The sequence below is a fragment of the Oncorhynchus nerka genome, linkage group LG11 (assembly GCF_034236695.1).
Source record: "Oncorhynchus nerka isolate Pitt River linkage group LG11, Oner_Uvic_2.0, whole genome shotgun sequence".
Lineage (NCBI taxonomy): Eukaryota > Metazoa > Chordata > Actinopteri > Salmoniformes > Salmonidae > Oncorhynchus > Oncorhynchus nerka.
The window spans coordinates 65,907,924-65,929,799 of record NC_088406.1 but is presented as its reverse complement, the minus strand read 5'-3'; the positions used below and the strand labels follow the sequence as shown (position 1 = coordinate 65,929,799).

Below are 21,876 nucleotides of genomic sequence, written 5' to 3'. Positions count from 1 at the left end.
GACCAAGATGTTCAAATGTTCATAAATGACCAGCATGGTCGAATAATAATAAGGCAGAACAGTTGAAACTGGAGCAGCAGCACAGTCAGGTGGACTGGGGACAGCAAGGAGTCATCATGTCAGGTAGTCCTGGGGCACGGTCCTAGGGCTCAGGTCCTCCGAGAGAGAGAGAAAGAACAAAATGTGGTAGCGAGCTTTACACCACTCCAGCCGAGGCTTGGTATTGCGCATGGTGATCTTAGGCTTGGGTGCGGATGCTCAGCCATGGAAACCCATGTCGTTGCTTCCAGAGGCATTTTGGAACTCGGTAGTGAGCATGCGCTTCAGCACTCAACGGTCCCGTTCTGTAAGCTTTTGTGGCCTACCATTTTGCAGCTGAGCCATTGTTGCTCCTAGACGTTTCCACTTCACAATAATAACATTTACAGTTGACCAGCACAGCTCTAGCAGGGCATACATTTTACGAATTGACTTGTCTATGAAGATTGCAAGGCTGTGTGCTCAATTGTATACACATGTCAGCAACTGGTGTGGCTGAAATAGCCGAATCCACTAATTTGAAGGGGTGTCCACATACTTTTGTATATACAGTGCATTCGGAAAGTTTTCAGACCCCTTCCCTTTTTCCACATTTTGTTAAGTTACAGCCTTATTCTAAAATTGATTAAAAACAAAAAAATCCTCATCAATCTACACACAATTCCAAATGACAAAGCAAAAACAGGTTTTAAATACTTTTGACAAATATATTACAATAAAAAACAGAAATACCTTATTTACATAAGTATTCAGACCCTTTGCTACGAGACTTGCAATTGAGCTCAGGTGCACCCTATATAGACAGGTGTGTGCCTTTCCAAATCATGTCCAATCAATTGAATTTACCACAGGTGGATTCCAATCAAGTTGTAGAAACATCTTAAGGATGATCAATGGAAGCAGATTGGGGCGAACGTTCACCTTCCAATAGGACAACGACCATAAAGCACACAGCCAAGACAACGCAGGAGTGGCTTTGGGACAAGTCTCTGAATGTTCTTGAGTGGCCCAGCCAGTGCCTGGACTTGAACCCGATCTAACATCTCTAGAGAGACCAGAAAATAGCTTTGCAGTGACGCTCCCCATCCAACCTGACAGAGCTTGAGAGGATCTGCAGTGTAAAATGAGATAAAAATCCCCAAATAAAGGTGTGCCAAGCTTCTAGCATCATACCCAAGAAGAATTGAGGCTGTAATCACTGCCAAATGTGCTTCAACAAAGTACTGAGTAAAGGGTCTGAAAACCCAGAGTCAGATGAACTCATGGATACCATTTGTATGTCTCTGTGTCCAGTATGACTGACGTTAGAGGTAGTTTCATGGGCAAATGCTAACTAGCATTAGCGCAATGACTGGAAGTCTAATCTTTTAGTCATTGAGCTAACGCTAGTTAGTAACTTCCTTCAAACTGCACACGGATACATAAAAATGGTATCCTCGGGTTCATCTGACTCTGGGGAAGTAGATAAAGGGCCTCATTGCCAAAATCCCAAAGTATCCCTTTAAGTAAGTAAGCCCTGTCTGAGCCAGAAGGGCCCAAAGGGCAGAAGTCTATCTCCTGATTGCTCCTGATAAAATAATATCTGGTTTGAAATACAATGTCACCAAGACTTAAAAGCCACACTGTGTTCGCTATAGACCTACAGTACCATGTGTAGACCTGGGCGTCTGTCAAAGACCTGTCCTTATGGAGGCTCATTGTCATATGGCACTGTAGGTAAGCACACCCAGGGATGGACAGAGGGCAGGAGGGGGGAGGGTAGTATTAGAATCCTTTCAACAGCTTCTTCTTCTTCTTCTTCTGGAGACTAAAGCTGGTGGTGGTGAGGTCAGGCTAAACACGTGAGCCATTAGTGCTGTAACGCTCTGCTGCCTCTCTGCTGAAGGTGAGCTCAACTTATCTGACCTGTACTGGCTCTCTTCAGGTCTCTCTCTTGTCCCCCTCCCCCCACGGCCCCTTACATAGGCAGGCCATGAGGCAGCAGTTAGCCATCACCTGATAGAGAGGTAGAATGGGGTAAAGAAGACGGGACATACATGTTTGTTCTGCTGTGTGCCTGTTCTTTGGCTGTGAACCTGTTGGCTGTACAATCGCATGCATATGGATTTCAGTACAGGAACCGTGAGCCTTCTGACACATAAATCTTTACAGAATGAATACATTACATGGCTTTCAAACCTGCTCCAAATGATCGGTGGGCCCCCCACGGGACGGTTGAGCTAACGTAGGCTAATGCGATTAGCATGAGGTTGTAAGTAACAAGAAAATTTCCCAGGACATAGACATATCTGACATTGGCAGAAAGCTTAAATTCTTGTTAAACTAACTGCACTGTCCAATTTACAGTAGCTATTACAGTGAAAGAATGCCATGCTATTGTTTGAGGAGAGTGCAGAGTTTTGAAATTGAAAAGTTATTAATAAACATTTGGGCAGTCTTGATACAACATTTTGAACAGAAATGCAACGGATCATTGGATCAGTCTAAAACTTTGCACATGCACTGCTGCCATCTAGTGGACAAAATCTAAATTGCATCTGGGCTGGAATAATACATTATGGCCTTTCTCAATTTTTGCTTTTTTAAACAGTTGTTTTTTTCTTTGTATTATCTTTTATCATATCTAATGTGTTATATTCTCCTACATTCCTTTCACATTTCCATAAACTTCAAAGTATTTCCTTTGAAATGGTATCAAGACTATGCATATCGTTGCTTCAGGGCTTGAGCTACAGGCAGTTCGATTTGGGTATGTCATTTTAGGTGAAAATTTAAAAAAAGGGGTGGATCCTTGATAAAATGCTCTTGTCTATTACCATGCCGAGATAAAATAATATGCTCATGACTTTTATAAGAGTAAGAAGGCACTTTATAGCAGAAGTATAGGATAGAAGTGTAGTAGAGAAGGGCACTGGTTACAGGAGGCTGGTGAGGGGAGGATGGCTCATAATAACATCTTGAATTGAGTGAATGGAATAGTATCAAACACATGGAAACCATGTGCTTGATACCATTCATTCCATTCCAGACGGTATTATGAGTCCGTCCTCCCCAATTAATGTGCCACCAGTCACCTGTGGTACTAGTATACAGCTAAACTACTTTACAGGTTAGGTTACTTTGAAGCTGACCTTGGTTAGGCCTATGAAACCGGCCATCACGGCTATGTTAAGTCGAACCAAGGCAGGCTAAATATATTACATAACGGGCTAAATTGTCATTTAAGGTAGAGCTCTTATAATGCTCAAACTGAGGTGTTATAAAAAACAGGATTCTTATTTTCCTTTAAATGTGAAATTATATTTATATATATATTTTTTAATAATTTTGTTTTTAGAGGCATATAAGGCCAATGCCAATTTGTCAATCCCAAGGGTTCAAAAGTTACTGCATGAAGCAATGATATTATTGACATTGAGACCACAAGCACATGGAATACCGATATAGCCTACAGTAAGTCTCCATTTAACACTGAATTGAACTGTCTTCTATTTGTGATCCCACAAAAGACTGTGTTATCCTTCTAATATACGGGGGGGGGATATAGTCTATATTCCAGTGTACTGGCAGCGGTCGCCGTGATACCCTCAAAAGAGCAATAGATTAAAGCAACTCTGTGAAAATGAGATTAAGATCGGTAATGACTAAAGCTCCTGTGCTGCACTGCTTTAAATAGATGCTAAGCATTGTGTATGGACACCCTTAATGGGTTACTGCAGTGGTTATTCAAACTTTTTTAGCGGGGACCCTATTTTTTCCGCCAGAATTTTTGGGGACCCCATTCCACCCCAAATCACATGGCACAGCCTAAAATCAGTTAATTTAGATTTTTACATCAACAAATAACCTTCAATTCATTACATTTTCATCTCTTATCGAAATGAAATACATTTACTCAATAAAATGTTGTTTTTGAAATGATATTTCTCAAAAACGTTTGTATATTGTCGCATCTAATAATCTGTACTTTAATTGTTTTATTCCTTTAAAAAATCAATATATGTATTGTTTTTTTTGGGCCTCCCCACTGCCCAGTGGGGTCGTGACCCCTACTTTGGTTACTGTGAGAAGGATCCTATGTTGCTAGGTGGGAACCATTACCAGATTTGCCTATCTATGGGGCGGCAGGTAGCCTAGTGGTTAGAGCGTTGGACTAGTTACCGAAAGGATGCAAGATCGAATCCCCGAGCTGGCAAGGTAAAAATCTGTTAGAGCTGACAAGGTAAAAATCTGTTATTCTGCCCCTGAACAAGGCAGTTCTTGCCTAGTTTATTAACAGTAAAATAAAAAAAAATGTGTGGACTACCTGATTCTTTGGAAGGAAATAGAACAGGGTGGGTCATGGTAGAATATAATACAAGTTAATTAAAAACAGAGAATGAACATTTATAATGAACAAGACAACAGCCACTGCAGGTAGTGTCAGAGCCATATGTTTAGCTCTTTACCAAGCAGAGATATTGCTATAGCAAGCCAATTACATCAGATATGGCACATTGCCACTGGGTCTTTCAGGATATGGACCAGCAATGAAGGACATGGACAAGAAGGAACAGGATAAAGCTGTGAATACTGTTAGTGCTGGATGGGGATGGTATATGTCCGCTCTCCGGCGATACCTCGCGGTCACATAGAGAAGCTGCATCCGTTTCATAACACTTTTATTTTGACATTATAACAACCCGGAAGTTGGTTGTGCGACCGACAAATGGCAGCCGCCGGTAACTCGAACACACCGATGTGTCCATGGGTTAAAACTAGAAACACAAACAATTGTACCCCTCTTAGAGCTCTGCCAGCTGTCTTGCTGGTAAACAACTTTACTTAATTGCAATTTCCAAGACGCTGGAGAGTTTAGCCTACAGCTAAGTTAGTTAGTGCATGCTTTTTTTTGCGATGGATCTGTTGGAGCCTCCTACGCCGGTGAAGGATAATGCTTCCTCTCCTTCGGAGTCCAAAGCCAAGAACTGCGATCTGACCCCAGCAATGAGAGCCAAGATCGAACGAAACAGACAGCGGGCTCTGATGCTGAGGCAAGCCCGACTGGCCAGCAGACCATCGGCAGGGGAAGGGGGTGGAACCTCGGCTAAAGTCGCTAAAATAGTCGACTCTGGAGGAGGTTTCTTCATTGATGAAGAAGAGGAGGGACAGGAGGAGCAAAGGACAAAGGAAGTGGTGCATCAACCAGGTATGTGCATTTATAGTCAATCAAATATGGCAGGGGGAACTATTCATATTTGTTGCATGATGTAATCTTCAGACGTAATCTTATCTCCTGTATGTCTGGTGTAACAAAGGGAGATGCATTGTTTGTTCATGTGCGCCCCTTTGTGGATTCATGTAATACCACATGCCAGTTGCTGAGTGGAGTCAGTTTCTTTCAATCAGGTATTACAGACGCCCCTTATTGTAAATGATGTCCATAATACATTATTTATGGCACAGTGACAACCAACAAACCACTATCTGAATGACTAGTAGATACTTGTTTTACTGACAAGACGCCTTGGCTGACCTCTCTTCCTAGCACTCTCTCTGCATTGATTGTGATTCTGGATACATGTGTGGGTGCGCCAAAATGACTCAAATGTAATAATTTAAGTGTAGTAGTAGTAGTGTTTTGTTGAGCCTGGGTGCCAGTCTGCTTGGCATCACAATTCCATAAGCAGTGTCTGCGCTCTTGAAAACTAACTGGCATTCAGGCTAGTGTTGAGTTCTTCTGCTCTCTCCGACTGTCTTCCTAGCCCCGGTGATGGAGGCAGACTATCTGCTGTGTGATGACTGTGACAAGCCGTTTATGGATTCCTACCTTAGCAACGGCTTCGATCTGGCAGTCTGTGACAACTGCAGGTAAAAGTCTTCTTGTGTCAATGACAACAAACACAAATAACAATAACAATATATATATATATATATATATATATATATATATATATATATATATTATTGTACAGTGTGCTTCTCATAATAGTGTTCACATACAGTACCAGTCAAAAGTTTGGACACACCTACTCATTCAAGGGTTTTTCTTTATTTTCACTATTTTCTACATTGTAGTATAATAGTGAAGACATAAACTATGCAATAACACATGGAATCAGGTAGTAACCAAAAAAGTTAAACAAATGAAAATATATTTGAGCTTCTTCAAAGTAGCCACCCTTTGCCTTGATGGCAGCTTTGCACACTTAGCATTCTCTCAACCAGCTTCACGAGGAATGCTTTTCCAACAGTCTTGAAGAAGTTCCTACATACGCTGAGCACTTGTTTGGCTGCTTTTCCTTCACCTTGCGGTCCAACTCATCCCAAACCATCTCAATTGGTTTGAGGTCGGGTGACTGTGGAGGTCAGGTCATTTGACGCAGCACTACATCCCTATTCTTCTTGGTCAAAAAGCCCTTACACAGCCTGGACGTGTGTTGGGTCATTGTCCTGTTGAAAACCAAATTATAGTCCCATTAAGCGCAAACCAGATAGGATGGCGCATTGCTGCACAATGCTGTGGTAGCCATGCTGGTTAAGTGTGCCTTGAATTCTAAATACATCACTGACAGTGTCACCAGCAAAGCACCCCCACACCCTCACACCTCCTCCTACATGCTTCACGGTGGGAACCACACATGCGGGGATCATCCGTTCACCTACTCTGCGTCTCACAAAGACACGGCATTTGGAACTAAAAATCTCTAATTTGGACTCATCAGACCAAAGGACAGATTTCCACTGGTCGAATGTCCATTGCTCGTGTTTTTCTCTTCTTCTTATTGCTGTCCTTTAGTAGTGGTTTCTTTGCATCAATTCGACCATGAAGGCCTGATTCACGCAGCCTTCTCTGAACAGTTGATGTTGAGATGTGTGTTACTTGAACTTTGTGAAGCAAACTCTAATGAACTTATCCACTGCAGCAGAGGCAACTCTGGGTCTTCCTTTCCTGTGGCGGTCCTCATGAGAGCCAGTTTCATCATAGTGCTTGATGGGTTTTGCGACTGCACTTGAAGAAACGTTCAAAATTCTTGAAATGTTTCGTATTGACTGACTTTCATGCCTTAAAGTAATGATGGACTCTGCTTATTTGGGCTGTTCTTGCCATAATATGGACTTGGTCTTTTACCAAATAGGGTTATCTTTTGTATACCACCCCTACCTTGTCACAACACAACTGATTGGCTCAAACGCATTAAGAAGGAAAGAAATTCCACAAATGTACTTTTAACAAGGCACACCTGTTAATTGAAATCCATCCATCCACCTCATGAAGCTGGTTGAGCGAATTCCAAGAGTGTGAAAAGCTGTCATCAAGGCAAAGGGTGGCTACTTTGAAGAATATCAAATATAAATATTTTTTGATTTGTTTAACACTTTTTTTTGGTTACTACATGATTCCATGTGTGTTATTTCATAGTTTTGATGTCTTCGCTATTGTTGTACAATGTAGAAAATTGTAAAAAAAATAAAGACACCCTTGAATGAGTAGGTGTGTCTCAACTTTTGGAACTGTATGTGCAGGACAAGTTGATCAGTATAACAGGTTTACTATAACCACATTCACTATAAAACATGTTTTATTATTTAACTAGGCAAGTCCGTTAAGAACAAATTCTTATTGACAATGACGGCCTACCGGGGAACAGTTGGTTAACTGCCTTGTTCAGGGGCAGAACGACAGATTTCTTCCTTGTCAGCTCAGGGATTCGATCCCGCAACCTTTCGGTTACTGGCCCAACGTTCTAACCACTAGACTGCCTGCACTGCAGTATTACATACAGTGCTTTAACTTCCGTTGTATTGCATTGTGCATCTGAAGAGGTATTCTATCTTGTCTTCCCTCTGTTAATGTCCCCCCCCCCATCAGAGACAACGAGGTGAAACACAAGCTGATATCCCGTACGGAGGCTAAGCAGCTCTACCTACTGAAGGACTGTGACCTGGACCAGAGGGAGCCAGTGCTGAGGTTTGTCCTGAGGAAGAACCCACACAACCCTCATTGGGGAGACATGAAACTCTACCTCAAGCTGCAGGTAGGACGAGCTAACCGATACCAACCGTCACTGGTTCTAACCGGCTGCTTTCCCTCAGCCTGGTAAAACCAGACTGAACACTCTGCTCTGACCAGTATTGTTTCAATCAGTTTGAATGCCAGGCTAGCTTTCCCTCACCTTGTCCTCAACTGACTGCCACTGTACCAGTTTTCCCCTACTATTGTTTGTTTACCTCTACCTGAACTTGTCTATAAGAACTGTGTTCAGTTTCCAAATGTTGCATGCATTTCTTAATGATGAATGCAAATTTAATGGTAAATACACTACCGTTTAAAAGTTTGGGGTCACTTAGAAATGTCTTTGTTTTTGAAAGAAAATATTACATTTTTTTTTGTCTATTAAAATAACATCAAATTGATCAGAAATACAGTGTAGACATTGTTAATGTTGTAAATGACTATTGTAGCTGGAGACGGCAGACTTTAAACATTATTTTAATGGAATATCTACAGAGGCCCATTATCAGCAAACATCACTCCTGTGTTCCAATGGTACGTTGTGTTAGCTAATCCAAGTGTATCATTTTAAAAGGCTAATTGATCATTAGAAAACCCTTTTGAAATTATGTTAGCACTGCTGAAAACTGTTGTTCTGATTTAAAGAAGCAATTAAAACTGGCCTTCTTTAGACTAGTTGAGTATCTGGAGCATCAGCATTTATTTGTGGGTTCGATTACAAGCTCAAAACGGCCAGAAACAAAGAACTTTCTTCTGAAACTCGTCAGTCTATTCTTGTTTTGAGAAATGAAGGCTATTCCATGCAAGAAATGGCCAAGAAACTGAAGATCTCGTACCACACTGTGTACTACTCCTCTCACAGAACAGCACAAACTGGCCCTAACCAGAAAAGAAAGAGGTGTGGGAGGCCCTGGTGCACAACTGAGCAAGAGGACAAGTACATTAGTGTCTAGATTGAGAAACAGCCTAGAAGGCCAGTGTCCCGGAGTCGCCTTTTCACTGTTGACGTTGAGACTGATGTTCTGCGGGTACTATTTAATGAAGCTGCCAGTTGAGGACTTGTGAGGCGTCTGTTTCTCAAACTTTTCATAACGTTTTACGTTGCGTGACCCAGCCGTATTTAGGTTAGATCAGTAAACATGATGTTGTGCTGTGTTTCCAGGTGGAGAAGCGCTCCTTAGAGGTGTGGGGCTCTGAGGAGGCCCTGGAGGAGGCCAAGGAGGCCAGAGAGGAGAACAGGGAGGTGCAGAAGCAGAAGCGCTTCAACAAAAAGGTTAAAGGTCAGTGACACTGTTTTCTGATCCTCACTCAGACATAATGCCATATCAATAAATAAGTCACTGTAATAGGAATTCTCAGATAAGCAATTGTTGGTAAAGTTCATGTTTAAAAATCTAGTTGCAACAGGGAGACGTCATCCAGCAGAGAAAATGTCTAATTGGCCTCTTGGAGACAGGTCCTTTATATCCTAATCAGACAGCACCAAATGTTCTGGAAACACCAGCCTTTTGGAGACAGGGCCTTTATATCCTAATCAGACAGCACCAAATGTTCTGGAAACACCAGCCTCTTTGAGACAGGTCCTTTATATCCTAATCAGACAGCACCAAATGTTCTGGAAACACCAGCCTCTTGGAGACAGGTCCTTTATATCCTAATCAGACAGCACCAAATGTTCTGGAAACACCAGCCTCTTGGAGACAGGGCCTTTATATCCTAATCAGACAGCACCAAATGTTCTGGAAACACCAGCCTCTTGGAGACAGGTCCTTTATATCCTAATCAGACAGCACCAAATGTTCTGGAAACACCAGCCTCTTGGAGACAGGTCCTTTATATCCTAATCAGATAGCACCACATGTTCTGGAAACACCAGCCTCTTGGAGACAGGGCCTTTATATCCTAATCAGACAGCACCAAATGTTCTGGAAACACCAGCCTCTTGGAGACAGGTCCTTTATATCCTAATCAGACAGCACCAAATGTTCTGGAAACACCAGCCTCTTGGAGACAGGGCCTTTATATCCCAATCAGACAGCACCAAATGTTCTGGAAACACCAGCCTCTTGGAGACAGGTCCTTTATATCCTAATCAGACAGCACCAAATGTTCTGGAAACACCAGCCTCTTGGAGACAGGTCCTTTATATCCTAATCAGACAGCACCACATGTTCTGGAAACACCAGCCTCTTGGAGACAGGGCCTTTATATCCTAATCAGACAGCACCAAATGTTCTGGAAACACCAGCCTCTTGGAGACAGGTCCTTTTATATCCTAATAAGACAGCACCAAATGTTCTGGAAACACCAACCCTAGAGAGGCTTGTGAGTCTAAACGAAAAGGCAGTGACTGTCACCTGCTACAGAATCAGAGTTCACAGAACATCATCAATACAATACAACAGTGAATAATCAGTGTGTCCTCTGTCCTTGTACATCCAGTCTGGCGTCAACCACCATCAACATATGAGAATAATCCATAACGTTCAGTATCGAGTCTAGTGACCATCAACCTGCACCGTGAGTGTCACCAATAGAACTCTGGAAATAGAAAGGGGAAATATATTTACATGCTAAACATTGTATGAATCCCTCCAAACTGAATATGAACTTTAGTGATCTTAAATTTGCCCATTAGTCACCTTTTGTCATTACAAAACTCAGGGAGATACAATAACATAGATAAAACACTAGCACCTCCAGTGGATTATAGAAAGCAGATTATTGTTTTATTTCTTCATTGTTGACTTAAAACGAAAAAGCCATTGTGCTTGCCATTTTTTTTTGGCGGGGTTTATTGCGCTTATGTATCAAAAGGCTGTGAACACAAAAACACAAGTGATACTGGCAAACAGTGTGCAGGTTTTTCTTTTGTCTTTATTGAATAATTCCTACACACCTGTTATTGGTCAGTTATTGGATTGTTATTTTCTCTGTCGTGACCAGAGCTCCGCCGTGCAGTGAGGAGCAGCGTGTGGACAAAGGACACCAGCGCTCACCAGCACGAGTACGGCCCTGAGGAGATAGTGGATGAAGAGGAGGATCTCTACAGGAAGGTCTGTAACACCTGTGGACACGAACTGACCTATGAGAAGATGTAGCCTAGTGTCGTTTAAACCGTATCCCGGAGGCTCACAGCCTTGAGTTATTTGTTTGTTGTGGACCACTGGTGATACACCTGACATGTCAACTGAGATTCAAATGACCGATACTTCAAGACGCACGGAGGCCTACCTGAAATCATCTCAGCACGTGTCATACACAAAGAATCCACAAGAGGGCATAAATACATCAACACATTTTTTTTGTTTTACAGAGAAATGTTGTCCTGCTCAGTCTGGTCATATGTTATATTATCAACTGTCTAGCATGTTAACTTCCATTTTGTAATGTAATGTGTAGAAGGATCTGCATGTGCAAAATAAATATATTTTTCCATAATGTGATCACTTTTGCATCTGTACTTGACTTGTTTTAGATCTGTAAACAATCTGTAAAACAAATGTGCTCTTGGTTAAGATGGACAATTATTGTATTAATCCAGAATCAAGAAATTGATTTCATTTGCATAAAATTAATTGAAAATTGTAGTCAACCGTCTTTGCTTTCTGTTGCAGATTCGCGCTGTAATTAATGCGATCGTTTTATGATCTATGTTGTTAGATTTTGGTCGCCTGCTCAACTCCGTGCTCATACTTGAATATTTTGTGGGCAATTATTTCTGAAGCAACCTCCGGTCACAACCACCTACACGTAGTTCATCTAATGAGTGAAGGACTCCATAGTCCAGACATCACTAATCTAAAAGGGAGCAACTGACAAGGTACAAGATGACGCCACCATTTTAATTTTAATTGTATTATTTTGTCCAACAATCTAGTTAATGTAACACGTATCGTCCTTTCTTCTTTGCAAATGAAAGCTGCTTCACAGTAGTTATTGGATGTGACTCAGCATGTCGTACTATATCACTATATCAATAAATGCAGTGCTTCATGGTTGACTTTTTATTAAGGGGAGTCGGGGGTCTAAAGCAGGATCATCAACTACATTCAGCCGCGGGAAGAAAAAAATTCCATTCCATTTCTAGACTGCAAATTGACCGCAAGAAGCTCAAAACTAAAACATAATCATTTCCAACATTGCTTACATTTTGTATATGATCACATCTCTATTATGGGTGGGAATGACTTGGGAACAGATTTCCAAAATGAAAATCTCTTTTTTTTGCACAGAAAACTTGGGGAGCCAAATAAAACCATGCACGGGCAATAGTTTAGGGCACCCGTTGGGGGATCCTGGCCTAAAGGCTACTGTAGGCATACAGCCTACCTAACATGTGGGTACAGGCTATAGACTTGTACTGAATTGTTTCAAAGAGATGTCCTGTCCAGCATCACAATCTGCAAGCTCCCAACATTTCCAGTGAGTTTTATAAGAAAAATATAACTCTGATCTATGATATTGATCACGTACTGTTATGACATGAGCTTTTGCCAGACTGGTGTGGCGAACTCAATCCCCGAGCAGTCCGTCACATCAAGCCCATGGCAAATTGACCGTCCTATTTCTTCAGTGGCTACAGGAATGTGAGGTTTCAACTACTGCATTCCCATCTTAAACACTAGTGCAATACACCTAGATAAATGAATACACACAACAAAAATATGATACATGTTTCAAAGCCTCACTCATGCAAAGTTAAGACTGGCAAGTCTGATGAGGGTCAAACGCTTGATATTAGAGCTCTGGATTGTCTTAAAGGGTCCTTCTGGTGCCTCCCACCAAGCAACTAATGAGGTAGTATGCAGCGGTGTAAAGTACTTAAGTCAAAATACTTTAGTGTTTTTTTTGTTGAGTATCTGTACTTTTACTATTTACATTCCTAAAGAAAATGATGTACTTTTTTTACTCTACATTTTCCCTGACACCTTAGCAGGACAGGAAAATGGTCCAATTCACACACTTATCTAGAGAACATCCCTGGTCATCCCTACTGCCTCTGATCTGGCGGACTCACTAAACACAAATGCTTTATTTGTAAATGGCGTATGAGTATTGGAGTGTGCCCCTGTCTAGCCATAAATACAAATGTATGCCATCAGGTTTGCTTATGTGAAGGAAATGTATAGTCTGGAGGGACAGCCTTGAAAATGTTCATATTTTTGTCATAAATAATGCACAGGCAGGGACCACAGGGACACTCGAAGTCAATATTAAATAAATCACTCTTTAATTGTCAGCAAGCTGGAGAGGTCACAGTCAAACTTATATGCACTTTAAAATCTCATTTGTAACTGATCCAAGCACAGGCAGGGACCATAACTGTGCTTGGATCAGTTACAAATGAGATTTTAAAGTGCATATAAGTTTGACTGTGACCTCTCCAGCTTGCTGACAATTAAAGAGTGATTTATTTCATATTGACTTCGAGTGTCCCTGTGTTGAATTTCCACAACATTTATATATAAGGAATTTGATCTCATTGATAGTTTTGGCACTTAAGAATATTTAAAACCAAAAACTTTTAGACTTTTACTCAAGTAGTAATTTACTGGGTGACTTTTACTTGAGTCATTTTCTATTAAGGTATCTTTACTTTTACTCAAGTATGACAATTGAGTACTTTTCCCAACACTGATAGTATGCCGGCATGGAGTGGGTTCAGAGTGGGGGCGCTGGCCGCCTGAGGAAAGTGGGGAGGGGGGTGCTAAAACAAAACAGAGATTGGGAATTGGTGCGTCGGCTGAAAGCAGGCAATAAGCGGGGCAGTTAAATCCTGGGATTCCCCCTGTGGTTCCAGAACAGTCCCCAGTGGCGGTTATGAAGGGAAACCCAAGGAAAAAGTAGTATTTAAAAAGAAATACAAATAAATAAAAAAGTGTCTAAGTTTCTACTCTTTCCAGAAGTTTCCCCCCCATCACCACTGCTGTTCACAGGAAGGGGAACCTCAAATATGAAACCCTCATTAGTTGTCACAGTCCATCAATCATGAGTGTCGACACAACCACAGGCTCTACCTGGGATTCAACCTACAACTCCACACATATGAGGTGAAAGCCTTACATTTGAGCCACTCCTTAATTCACACTAGGTGGCAACATGGGAGTGGGAAATAGCACTGTTTGTGACCTCTACTGGTCAGGACCATAGTCCAAGAAACACCTGGAGACTGAAGCTTGAGGCAGACAACAGGCATGGGGTCGAACTAGCTGGAAATCGAGTGCTCTGTGTCATTCAGCATCAATTGGAGGTAGCTGGATACATGACAGCTCTCCTACAGACACAGAGCTGGAGGTCTGGTCAGATCAGACAAAATATCTCTAGGCACAATCACATCAGTATACAAACACAAACTCTGGACAGATTGACTGATAAATTAGACCAGATAAAAAATAAAATAAAAAGTTGATCAAGTAATCAAACTTTTTCCTATCACTAAATCAAATACAAAAAGAAATATTTAAATTGTTCGGAAATCATTTTAAATTCATTGACAACCTTTGCCAAGCAGGAGAATAACATGTTTCACATGAGTTATTCTATAATGTCTATTTACAAGTGGGTTTTCCGCTTGGTTGATTAGGAGATCAACCAGAAAACTAGAATGTGCAGGACTAGGGTTGCAAATTACGGTAACTTGCCCTAAATTCACAGTTCTTACAAAAATCCCAGTTGGAGAATCTCTGGAATCAAGAGGGAATAAGCATGTGGGAATCGTCCAACTTGGAGTCATCCCGGCAGGGAATTATGGGAAAATTACCAGAATTTTTCAACCCCTATACTATTCCATCAATAGGCCTAAGGGCTTGATTCAATCCATATCACCGAAGTTCAGCGTTTACCGTGAGTGAATTCAGTCTCTGCGAACGTGGGAACATTGCCTTTAAACTTCAGCGGATACGGATTGCATTGAGTCCTAAATCGAAAGGATATGCCCCAGGACTACCTGACATGATGACTCCTTGCTGTCCCCAGTCCACCTGACCGTGCTGCTGCTCCAGTTTCAACTGTTCTGCCTTATTATTATTCGACCATGCTGGTCATTTATGAACATTTGAACATCTTGGCCATGTTCTGTTATAATCTCCACCCGGCACAGCCAGAAGAGGACTGGCCACCCCACATAGCCTGGTTCCTCTCTAGGTTTCTTCCTAGGTTTTGGCCTTTCTAGGGAGTTTTTCCTAGCCACCGTGCTTCTACACCTGCATTGCTTGCTGTTTGGGGTTTTAGGCTGGGTTTCTGTACAGCACTTTGAGATATCAGCTGATGTACGAAGGGCTATATAAATACATTTGATTTGATTTGATTTCATGATATGACGGCAAATTGTACATGGATGAATGTGAAATAATACCAATAGAAGAAATATGACAGATATGTACAGTCGTGTACGTGCATAGTTTCTGCACACATATTTGATGGATAGTTAGTGTATATGTGTGATAGACAAACATTCAGAAAGAAACAACTGAGAAAAAGACTAGCCTATACGAAGACGACCTTGTAAGACATGAAGAAACATTGTTGGTGACACAGTGACAGGAATATATAGTCAATTGTCCTAAGAATGTTGATTTTTATCAACAACCTTTCTCTCCTGAATAAAAGGGCACCGTATTCCCTACATAGTCCACTACTTTTGACCAGGGCTCTTAAAAGGGATTAGGGTGCCTATTCGGATGCAGCCTTAATGGCCCATGCTTTGATCTAACTGCCCCTCGTTCTCGTCTGTAGTAGTCTCATGAAGTGATATTACCCTGGGGTATGATGTTATTTTCTCGTTCTCGTCTGTAGTAGTCTCATGAAGTGATATTACCCTGGGGTATGATGTTATTTTCTCGTTCTCGTCTGTAGTAGTCTCATGAAGTGATATTACCCTGGGGTATGATGTTATTTTCTCGTTCTCGTCTGTAGTAGTCTCATGAAGTGATATTACCCTGGGGTATGATGTTATTTTCTCGTTCTCGTCTGTAGTAGTCTCATGAAGTGATATTACCCTGGGGTATGATGTTATTTTCTCGTTCCCGTCTGTAGTAGTCTCATGAAGTGATATTACCCTGGGGTATGATGTTATTTTCTCGTTCTCGTCTGTAGTAGTCTCATGAAGTGATATTACCCTGGGGTATGATGTTATTTTCTCGTTCTCGTCTGTAGTAGTCTCATGAAGTGATATTACCCTGGGGTATGATGTTATTTTCTCGTTCTCTTCTGTAGTAGTCTCATGAAGTGATATTACCCTGGGGTATGATGTTATTTTCTCGTTCTCGTCTGTAGTAGTCTCATGAAGTGATATTACCCTGGGGTATGATGTTATTTTCTTGTTCTTTTCTGCAACCTCCTTTGCCTCCTCCTCCTCCTTCGCCTCCTCTTCTCCTTCCTCCCACTCTTCCTCCACCACTCCCTCCACCCCCTCCACATTCATGTCCTTCCTCTTCCTCCTCTCCCTCAAAGCGCAGGGCAGACAATTCACCAGGAAGAGGAGTGCGGCGAGGCAGAGGAGGGAGAGAACTGCCCCGAAACCCACCTCCATCTCTTTATCCTCCAGTTTCTCCTCCCTCTCTCGCTCCACCCCGGGAGAGAAGTACACCGCGCTCTCTTCGTGATTCGGGGTCAACACCGCTCTCTCCAGGTCGTTCCTGGCAATCATCCCATCGCCGGCCTTGTCATAGTAGTCGTCGCCGCTGACGGCAGTGATGTTCCCTATGATGATGTCATTGTCCGGGAAGTTGCTGTACTGAACATCCCTGTCAGATGACTCCATCAACATGTCCGAAATGTTGAGCAGCTCCAAGTTCGCCTCCTCGCTCCCCATTGGACGAAGGTCAGAGTCCAGGTTCACCCTAATCCAACCAGATCCTTTAGCCAGCCTCCTGGTCCCGCTTCCTTCCTTCGGATTGGCCAGGTCCCCGTCGACGGAGTTCGCCATTGGCTTGCAGGTGGTGACCAGGAGTTCTGCTTTCAGTAAAGGCCCGCCCCCTTCGCCCTGGGCTACGACGCGCAAAGACGGGCCGGACGTCACGGCGACCACGGTCTCTGCCAATGAGGAGAGGCGCAGGGCGAAGGTACCACGGCTGAAGGCGGAGAGCAAAGTGGCGCTATCATCACTGAACTGGAGCCAGACACTGATGGACGCTTCCTGGTGGAGAGAGAGAGGGGGGAGATAGAAGGACAATGGAGAGAGAGAGCGAGAGAGAAGCAGCAAGAGGGGAGAGAGAGAAGGGCAAGGGAGAGAGTAGGATCGGGGAGGGAGAGAGAGAGAGAAGCAGAGCGAGAGGGTGAGAGAGAGAAAGAGAAATGTTCAGTGTCATGCTATATTGAAGCACAAATGTCCTACCACTGAATATAAAAAACGTCCCACTGAAGTTACTGTTATGTAAAACTAAAACGGTTTAGTGAAGAAAAACACAGAACTCACCTGCCCATGGTTGTAGAGAATGTTGTATGCGGTCACTGTTGCTGTGACAACAGCAGGGTGGGCAGGGCTTGCTTTGATTGACATACCGAGTCCTCCCACAACCTGCACTGAGAGGTCACCAGGGTTCACGGGTTCAGAGGTCACAGTGACATCACAGCTACCCAGCACACCGTCCCATTGGCTTGATATGACCTGAGAGACAAGAGAGGGGTGTCAATAAAGGTACTTGCTGTTTGTATATTGTTCAAGTTTACTTTCCATAGGTAATAAATATATTGGAAATCTTACTCCTAGTCTCATGTGATCTACTCCCATTTGGTCAGATCTCAACTTTGGTAATGACTATCCCTCAACTAAAATTCACCATGCTATTCAAAATACAACATCATATTACTTGTTCGTATTATAAACTCAGCAAAAAAAGAAACGTCCCTTTTTCAGGACCATGTCTTTCAAAGATAATTTGTAAAAATCCAAATAACTTCAAAGATCTTCATTGTAAAGGGTTTAAACATTGTTTCCCATGCTTGTTCAATGAACCATAAACAAATAATGAATATGCACCTGTGGAACGGTCGATAAGACACTAACAGCTTACAGACGGTAGGCAATTAAGATCACAGTTATGAAAACTTAGGACACTAAAGAGGCCTTTCTAGTGACTCTGAAAAACACCAAAAGAAAGATGCCCAGAGTCCCTGCTTATATGCGTGAACGTGCCTTAGGTATGCTGCAAGGAGGCATGAGGACTGCAGATGTGGCCAGGGCAATAAATTGCAATGTCCGTACTGTGAGACGCCTAAGACAGAGCTACAAGGAGACAGGACGGACAGCTGATCGTCCTCGCAGTGGCAGACCACGTGTAACAACACCTGCACAGGATCAGTACATCCGAACATCAAACCTGCCGGACAGGTAGAGGATGGCAACAACAACTGCCCGAGTTACACCAGGAACACACAATCCCTCCATCAGTGCTCAGGCTGTCCGCAATAGGCTGAGAGAGGTTGGACTGAGGGCTTGTAGGCTTGTTGTAAAGGCAGGTCCTCACCAGACATCACCGGCAACAACTTCGCCTATGGGCACAAACCCACTGTCGCTGGACCAGACAGGACTGGCAAAAAGTGCTCTTTACTGACGAGTCACGGTTTTGTCTCACCAGGGGTGATGGTCGGATTTGCGTTTATCTTCGAAGGAATGAGCGTTCCACCGAGGCCTGTACTCTGGAGTGGGATCTATTTGGAGATGGAGGGTCCGTCATGGTCTGGGGCGGTGTGTCACAGCATCATCGGACTGAGCTTGTTGTCATTGCAGGCAATCTCAACGCTGTGCGTTACAGGGAAGACATCCTCCTCCCTAATGTGGTACCCTTCCTGCAGGCTCATCCTGACATGATTCTCCAGCATGACAATGACAATGCCACAGCCATACTGCTCGTTCTGTGAGTGATTTCATGCAAGAGCCCAGATCTCAATCCCATTGAGCGCGTCTGGGACCTGTTGGATCGGAGGGTGAGGGCTAGGGCCGCATGGCTTTCGACCTTCGTCTCTCCCGAGCCCATACGGGAGTTGTAGCGATGAGACAAGATAGTAACTACTAACAGTTGAATACCACGAAGTTAGGGGGTAAAACAAAACAAAAAACAAAGTTGACAGTGAGAGGACGTTTCTTTTTTTGCTGAGTTTATGGTACTCACACGAACTGAAGTTTTCCCCGGGTGTAGACCAATCAGATTGCTCTGCTTGTCGAGGACCGCCACGCGTGGATTCTCTACCCTCAGCCAATTACGGACCAACTCTGTGGCATCCACAAACCAATCAGAGGAGCCCAGCAGGTAGGTCAGCTGCCCCTGGCCCCCCTGAGCACTGAACTGGGTCAGAACCTGAACCGTGGACCTCTGATAGACTGGAGAACAGCTGGGGAGCAGGGAAAGAAAGGGAGGGAGGAAAAGAGGTATGAGATGGGGGTATGAGAGAGGGGGTGGGGGGTAGAGAGAGAAGGATGTATGGATGAGGAGAGAGAGATTTTATACACATCTGAATGTGGCATAGAAGCTGGGCAAAACCAGAAATGGAGACATAAGCTTAAATATGTTCAAGGTTGGGGTAAATTCCATTTCAATTCCAGTCAATTCAAAAAGTAAAACAAACTCCAATTCAAATTCCCATTTTTCCCATTCATGAAAATCATCAAAGATAATTGGAATTGTAATTTTGGTGTACTTTCTGAATTGACTGGAATTTAAATGGAATTGACGCCAAGTCATAATGTTTGTTTTTGAGTATGTGCCATCTAGGAATAAGAGCTGGATAATGCAGAGAGCCTATTTTAAGGCACTGGGTTAGGGAATTAGTAGTCTCTTCTACCAGCTGTTTGCCTGTATGTTTGAATGACGCTTTTTGGCAGTAGACCTTGCGTTTGTGTCAAATGGCACCGTAATCCCTATATAGTGCACTACTTTTGACAAGGGTCCATATGGCTTTGGTCAAAAGTAGTGCACTATATAGGGACTAGCATGCCAAGTGGGACACAGCCCTATACATGTTCTACCAGACATTCCCAGTGATGTAAAGTACTTAAGTAAAAATACTTTAAAGTACTACTTATGTCATTTTTTGGGGTATCTGTACTTTTCTTTACTATTTATATTTTGGACTACTTTTATTTCACTACATTCCTAAAGAAAACGCTGTACTTTTTACTCCATACATTTTCCCTGACACGCAAAAGTACTTGTTACATTTCGAATGCTTAGCAAGACAGAAAATGGTCCAATTCGCACACTTATCAAGAGAACTTACCTGGTCATCCCTACTGCCTCTGACCTGGCGGACTCACTAAACACAAATGCGTTGTTTTTAAATAATGTCTGAGTGTTGGTGTGACCCTGGCTATGTGTACATAAAAAAATACAATTGTGCTGTCTGGTTTACTTAATATAAGGAATTCTTTATTATTTGTGCTTTCACTTTTGATATATTTGAGCAATTACATTTAGTTTGATACTTAAGTATATTTAAAAGCAAATACTTTTAGACTTTTACACTTGTCATTTTCTATTAAGGTATCTCTACTTTTACTCAAGTATGACAATGGAGTACTTTTTCCACCACTGGGCTATTTTTTCAACCTCCTGCTCTGTCTTGAGACAGATAAAGATGGAATAGAAAACGGGATTATGTTAAAAGGAGACCAGGAGGTGAACTGGGAACAGATTGCCAGGCCATCATTGTAAAAAAAATATTTTGTTCTTTAATTGACTTGCCTAGATAAATAAAGGTTCAATAAAAACACATAAAAATGGAAGTTCTAACTGTTCCATTCCCCATCATTCTATCAACTGCTTTAGGAATCTTGATGTTAATGACATGGCCATGTCTAATCCTGCTTCATGTCATTCCTGCTCAGTGTGTCTTCATCTTTCTCTCGACGCACGCATGCACGCACGCACAGGGACTCACCCGTTCTCCGTGTAGTGGTTCCAGCCATCGATGGCGCTCAGCTCGTTATCGGACAGTGAGACGCGCAGCGGGACGACAGGAGCCCACACCGACAGACATAGGGAACCACTGAGCGTGCCCAGGAGAAACTCCACCCCTACGCAGGTGCTGCCCACCCCTGATTCACTTCCGTCGACGAAGAGGGTTGAGCAATCGCTTGACACCTGTTGAATCAAATCAGAGGGTGATAAAGGGAGTGGAGGATTGTGTGTGCTTGTGGGTCAAGTCAATCCAAACAAATAACATTTTATTTGTCACATGCTTAGTAAAACAACAGGTGTACACTAACAGTAAAACGCTTACGTACGGGCCCTTCCCAACAACGCAGAGAAAAATATAAAAGTAATAACAAGAGGAATAAATACACAAGCATACAATACACAACTGTTTGAAATAATCATACCAACCGTTCTATTTGTGACGTGTATTGAGTATATCGTATGCTTACTGTTCATAGTCTGGATATAGTTATTATGCCAAACGTTCCTGGATGTTGTACTAAATTTGCCAAAATATGAAGTATAGATACTATTTCCGTACTTTAGGCCTCATAATGCAATTCTTCAGGAAGTGGATGTTGTTTACAGATTTTAAGAAAATGGCAGAAAATATGCAGTCAAAGTATAACGAGAGCGGATTCAAATTCATTGTTTTGATTAATTATGACAAATGTTAAGAAATGTAATAAAGTAATTTATTTTCAAATAAGTTACCTTACACGTTAAATTGGCTGACCATTTTTTTTAAACCTACGCTGTCCTTACGAACCACATAGGGGCAGACTGCTGTAATAATACGCTAACGTTAGTTGGCTACTTGTACTTCAAAATTGCCAGTATATTAACTATAGGCTATCTACCTCACTACTGTAAGGAAGTGCTATTTCTTATGTAGGTGACCAGCTTACTGCTATTGCATTGTGA

General features: G+C 42.4%; 2 protein-coding genes across 3 annotated transcripts in view; one reads left to right on the top strand and one right to left on the bottom strand.

The window, feature by feature from the left end:
* The first annotated feature begins 4,720 nt into the window (after nucleotides 1-4,720).
* xpa (xeroderma pigmentosum, complementation group A) lies at nucleotides 4,721-11,481 on the top strand. Of its 2 annotated transcripts, XM_029673648.1 has the most exons (6): nucleotides 4,721-5,227; nucleotides 5,784-5,889; nucleotides 7,892-8,057; nucleotides 9,198-9,315; nucleotides 10,478-10,555; nucleotides 10,982-11,070. In XM_029673648.1, the coding sequence occupies exons 1-5, from the start codon at nucleotides 4,921-4,923 to the stop codon at nucleotides 10,516-10,518; spliced, it is 738 nt and encodes a 245-aa protein (XP_029529508.1). In that variant the 5' UTR covers nucleotides 4,721-4,920; the 3' UTR covers nucleotides 10,519-10,555; nucleotides 10,982-11,070. The 2 variants fall into 2 exon arrangements, with proteins under 2 accessions (XP_029529508.1, XP_029529507.1); XM_029673647.2 differs by lacking the exon at nucleotides 10,478-10,555 and having other exon boundaries at nucleotides 10,982-11,481.
* A 1,971-nt stretch (nucleotides 11,482-13,452) lies between these two features.
* LOC115137544 (transmembrane protein 132A-like) overlaps nucleotides 13,453-21,876 on the bottom strand; it is a 17,065-nt gene continuing 8,641 nt past the window's right edge. Inside the window, exons 8-11 of the mRNA XM_065024786.1 lie at nucleotides 20,915-21,117; nucleotides 19,150-19,369; nucleotides 17,454-17,645; nucleotides 13,453-17,174 (exon numbers count right to left, since the gene is read on the bottom strand). Of these exons, the coding sequence (XP_064880858.1) occupies nucleotides 15,726-17,174; nucleotides 17,454-17,645; nucleotides 19,150-19,369; nucleotides 20,915-21,117 (2,064 nt within the window). The 3' untranslated portion in view covers nucleotides 13,453-15,725. The remainder of the gene's footprint in view (nucleotides 17,175-17,453; nucleotides 17,646-19,149; nucleotides 19,370-20,914; nucleotides 21,118-21,876) is intronic.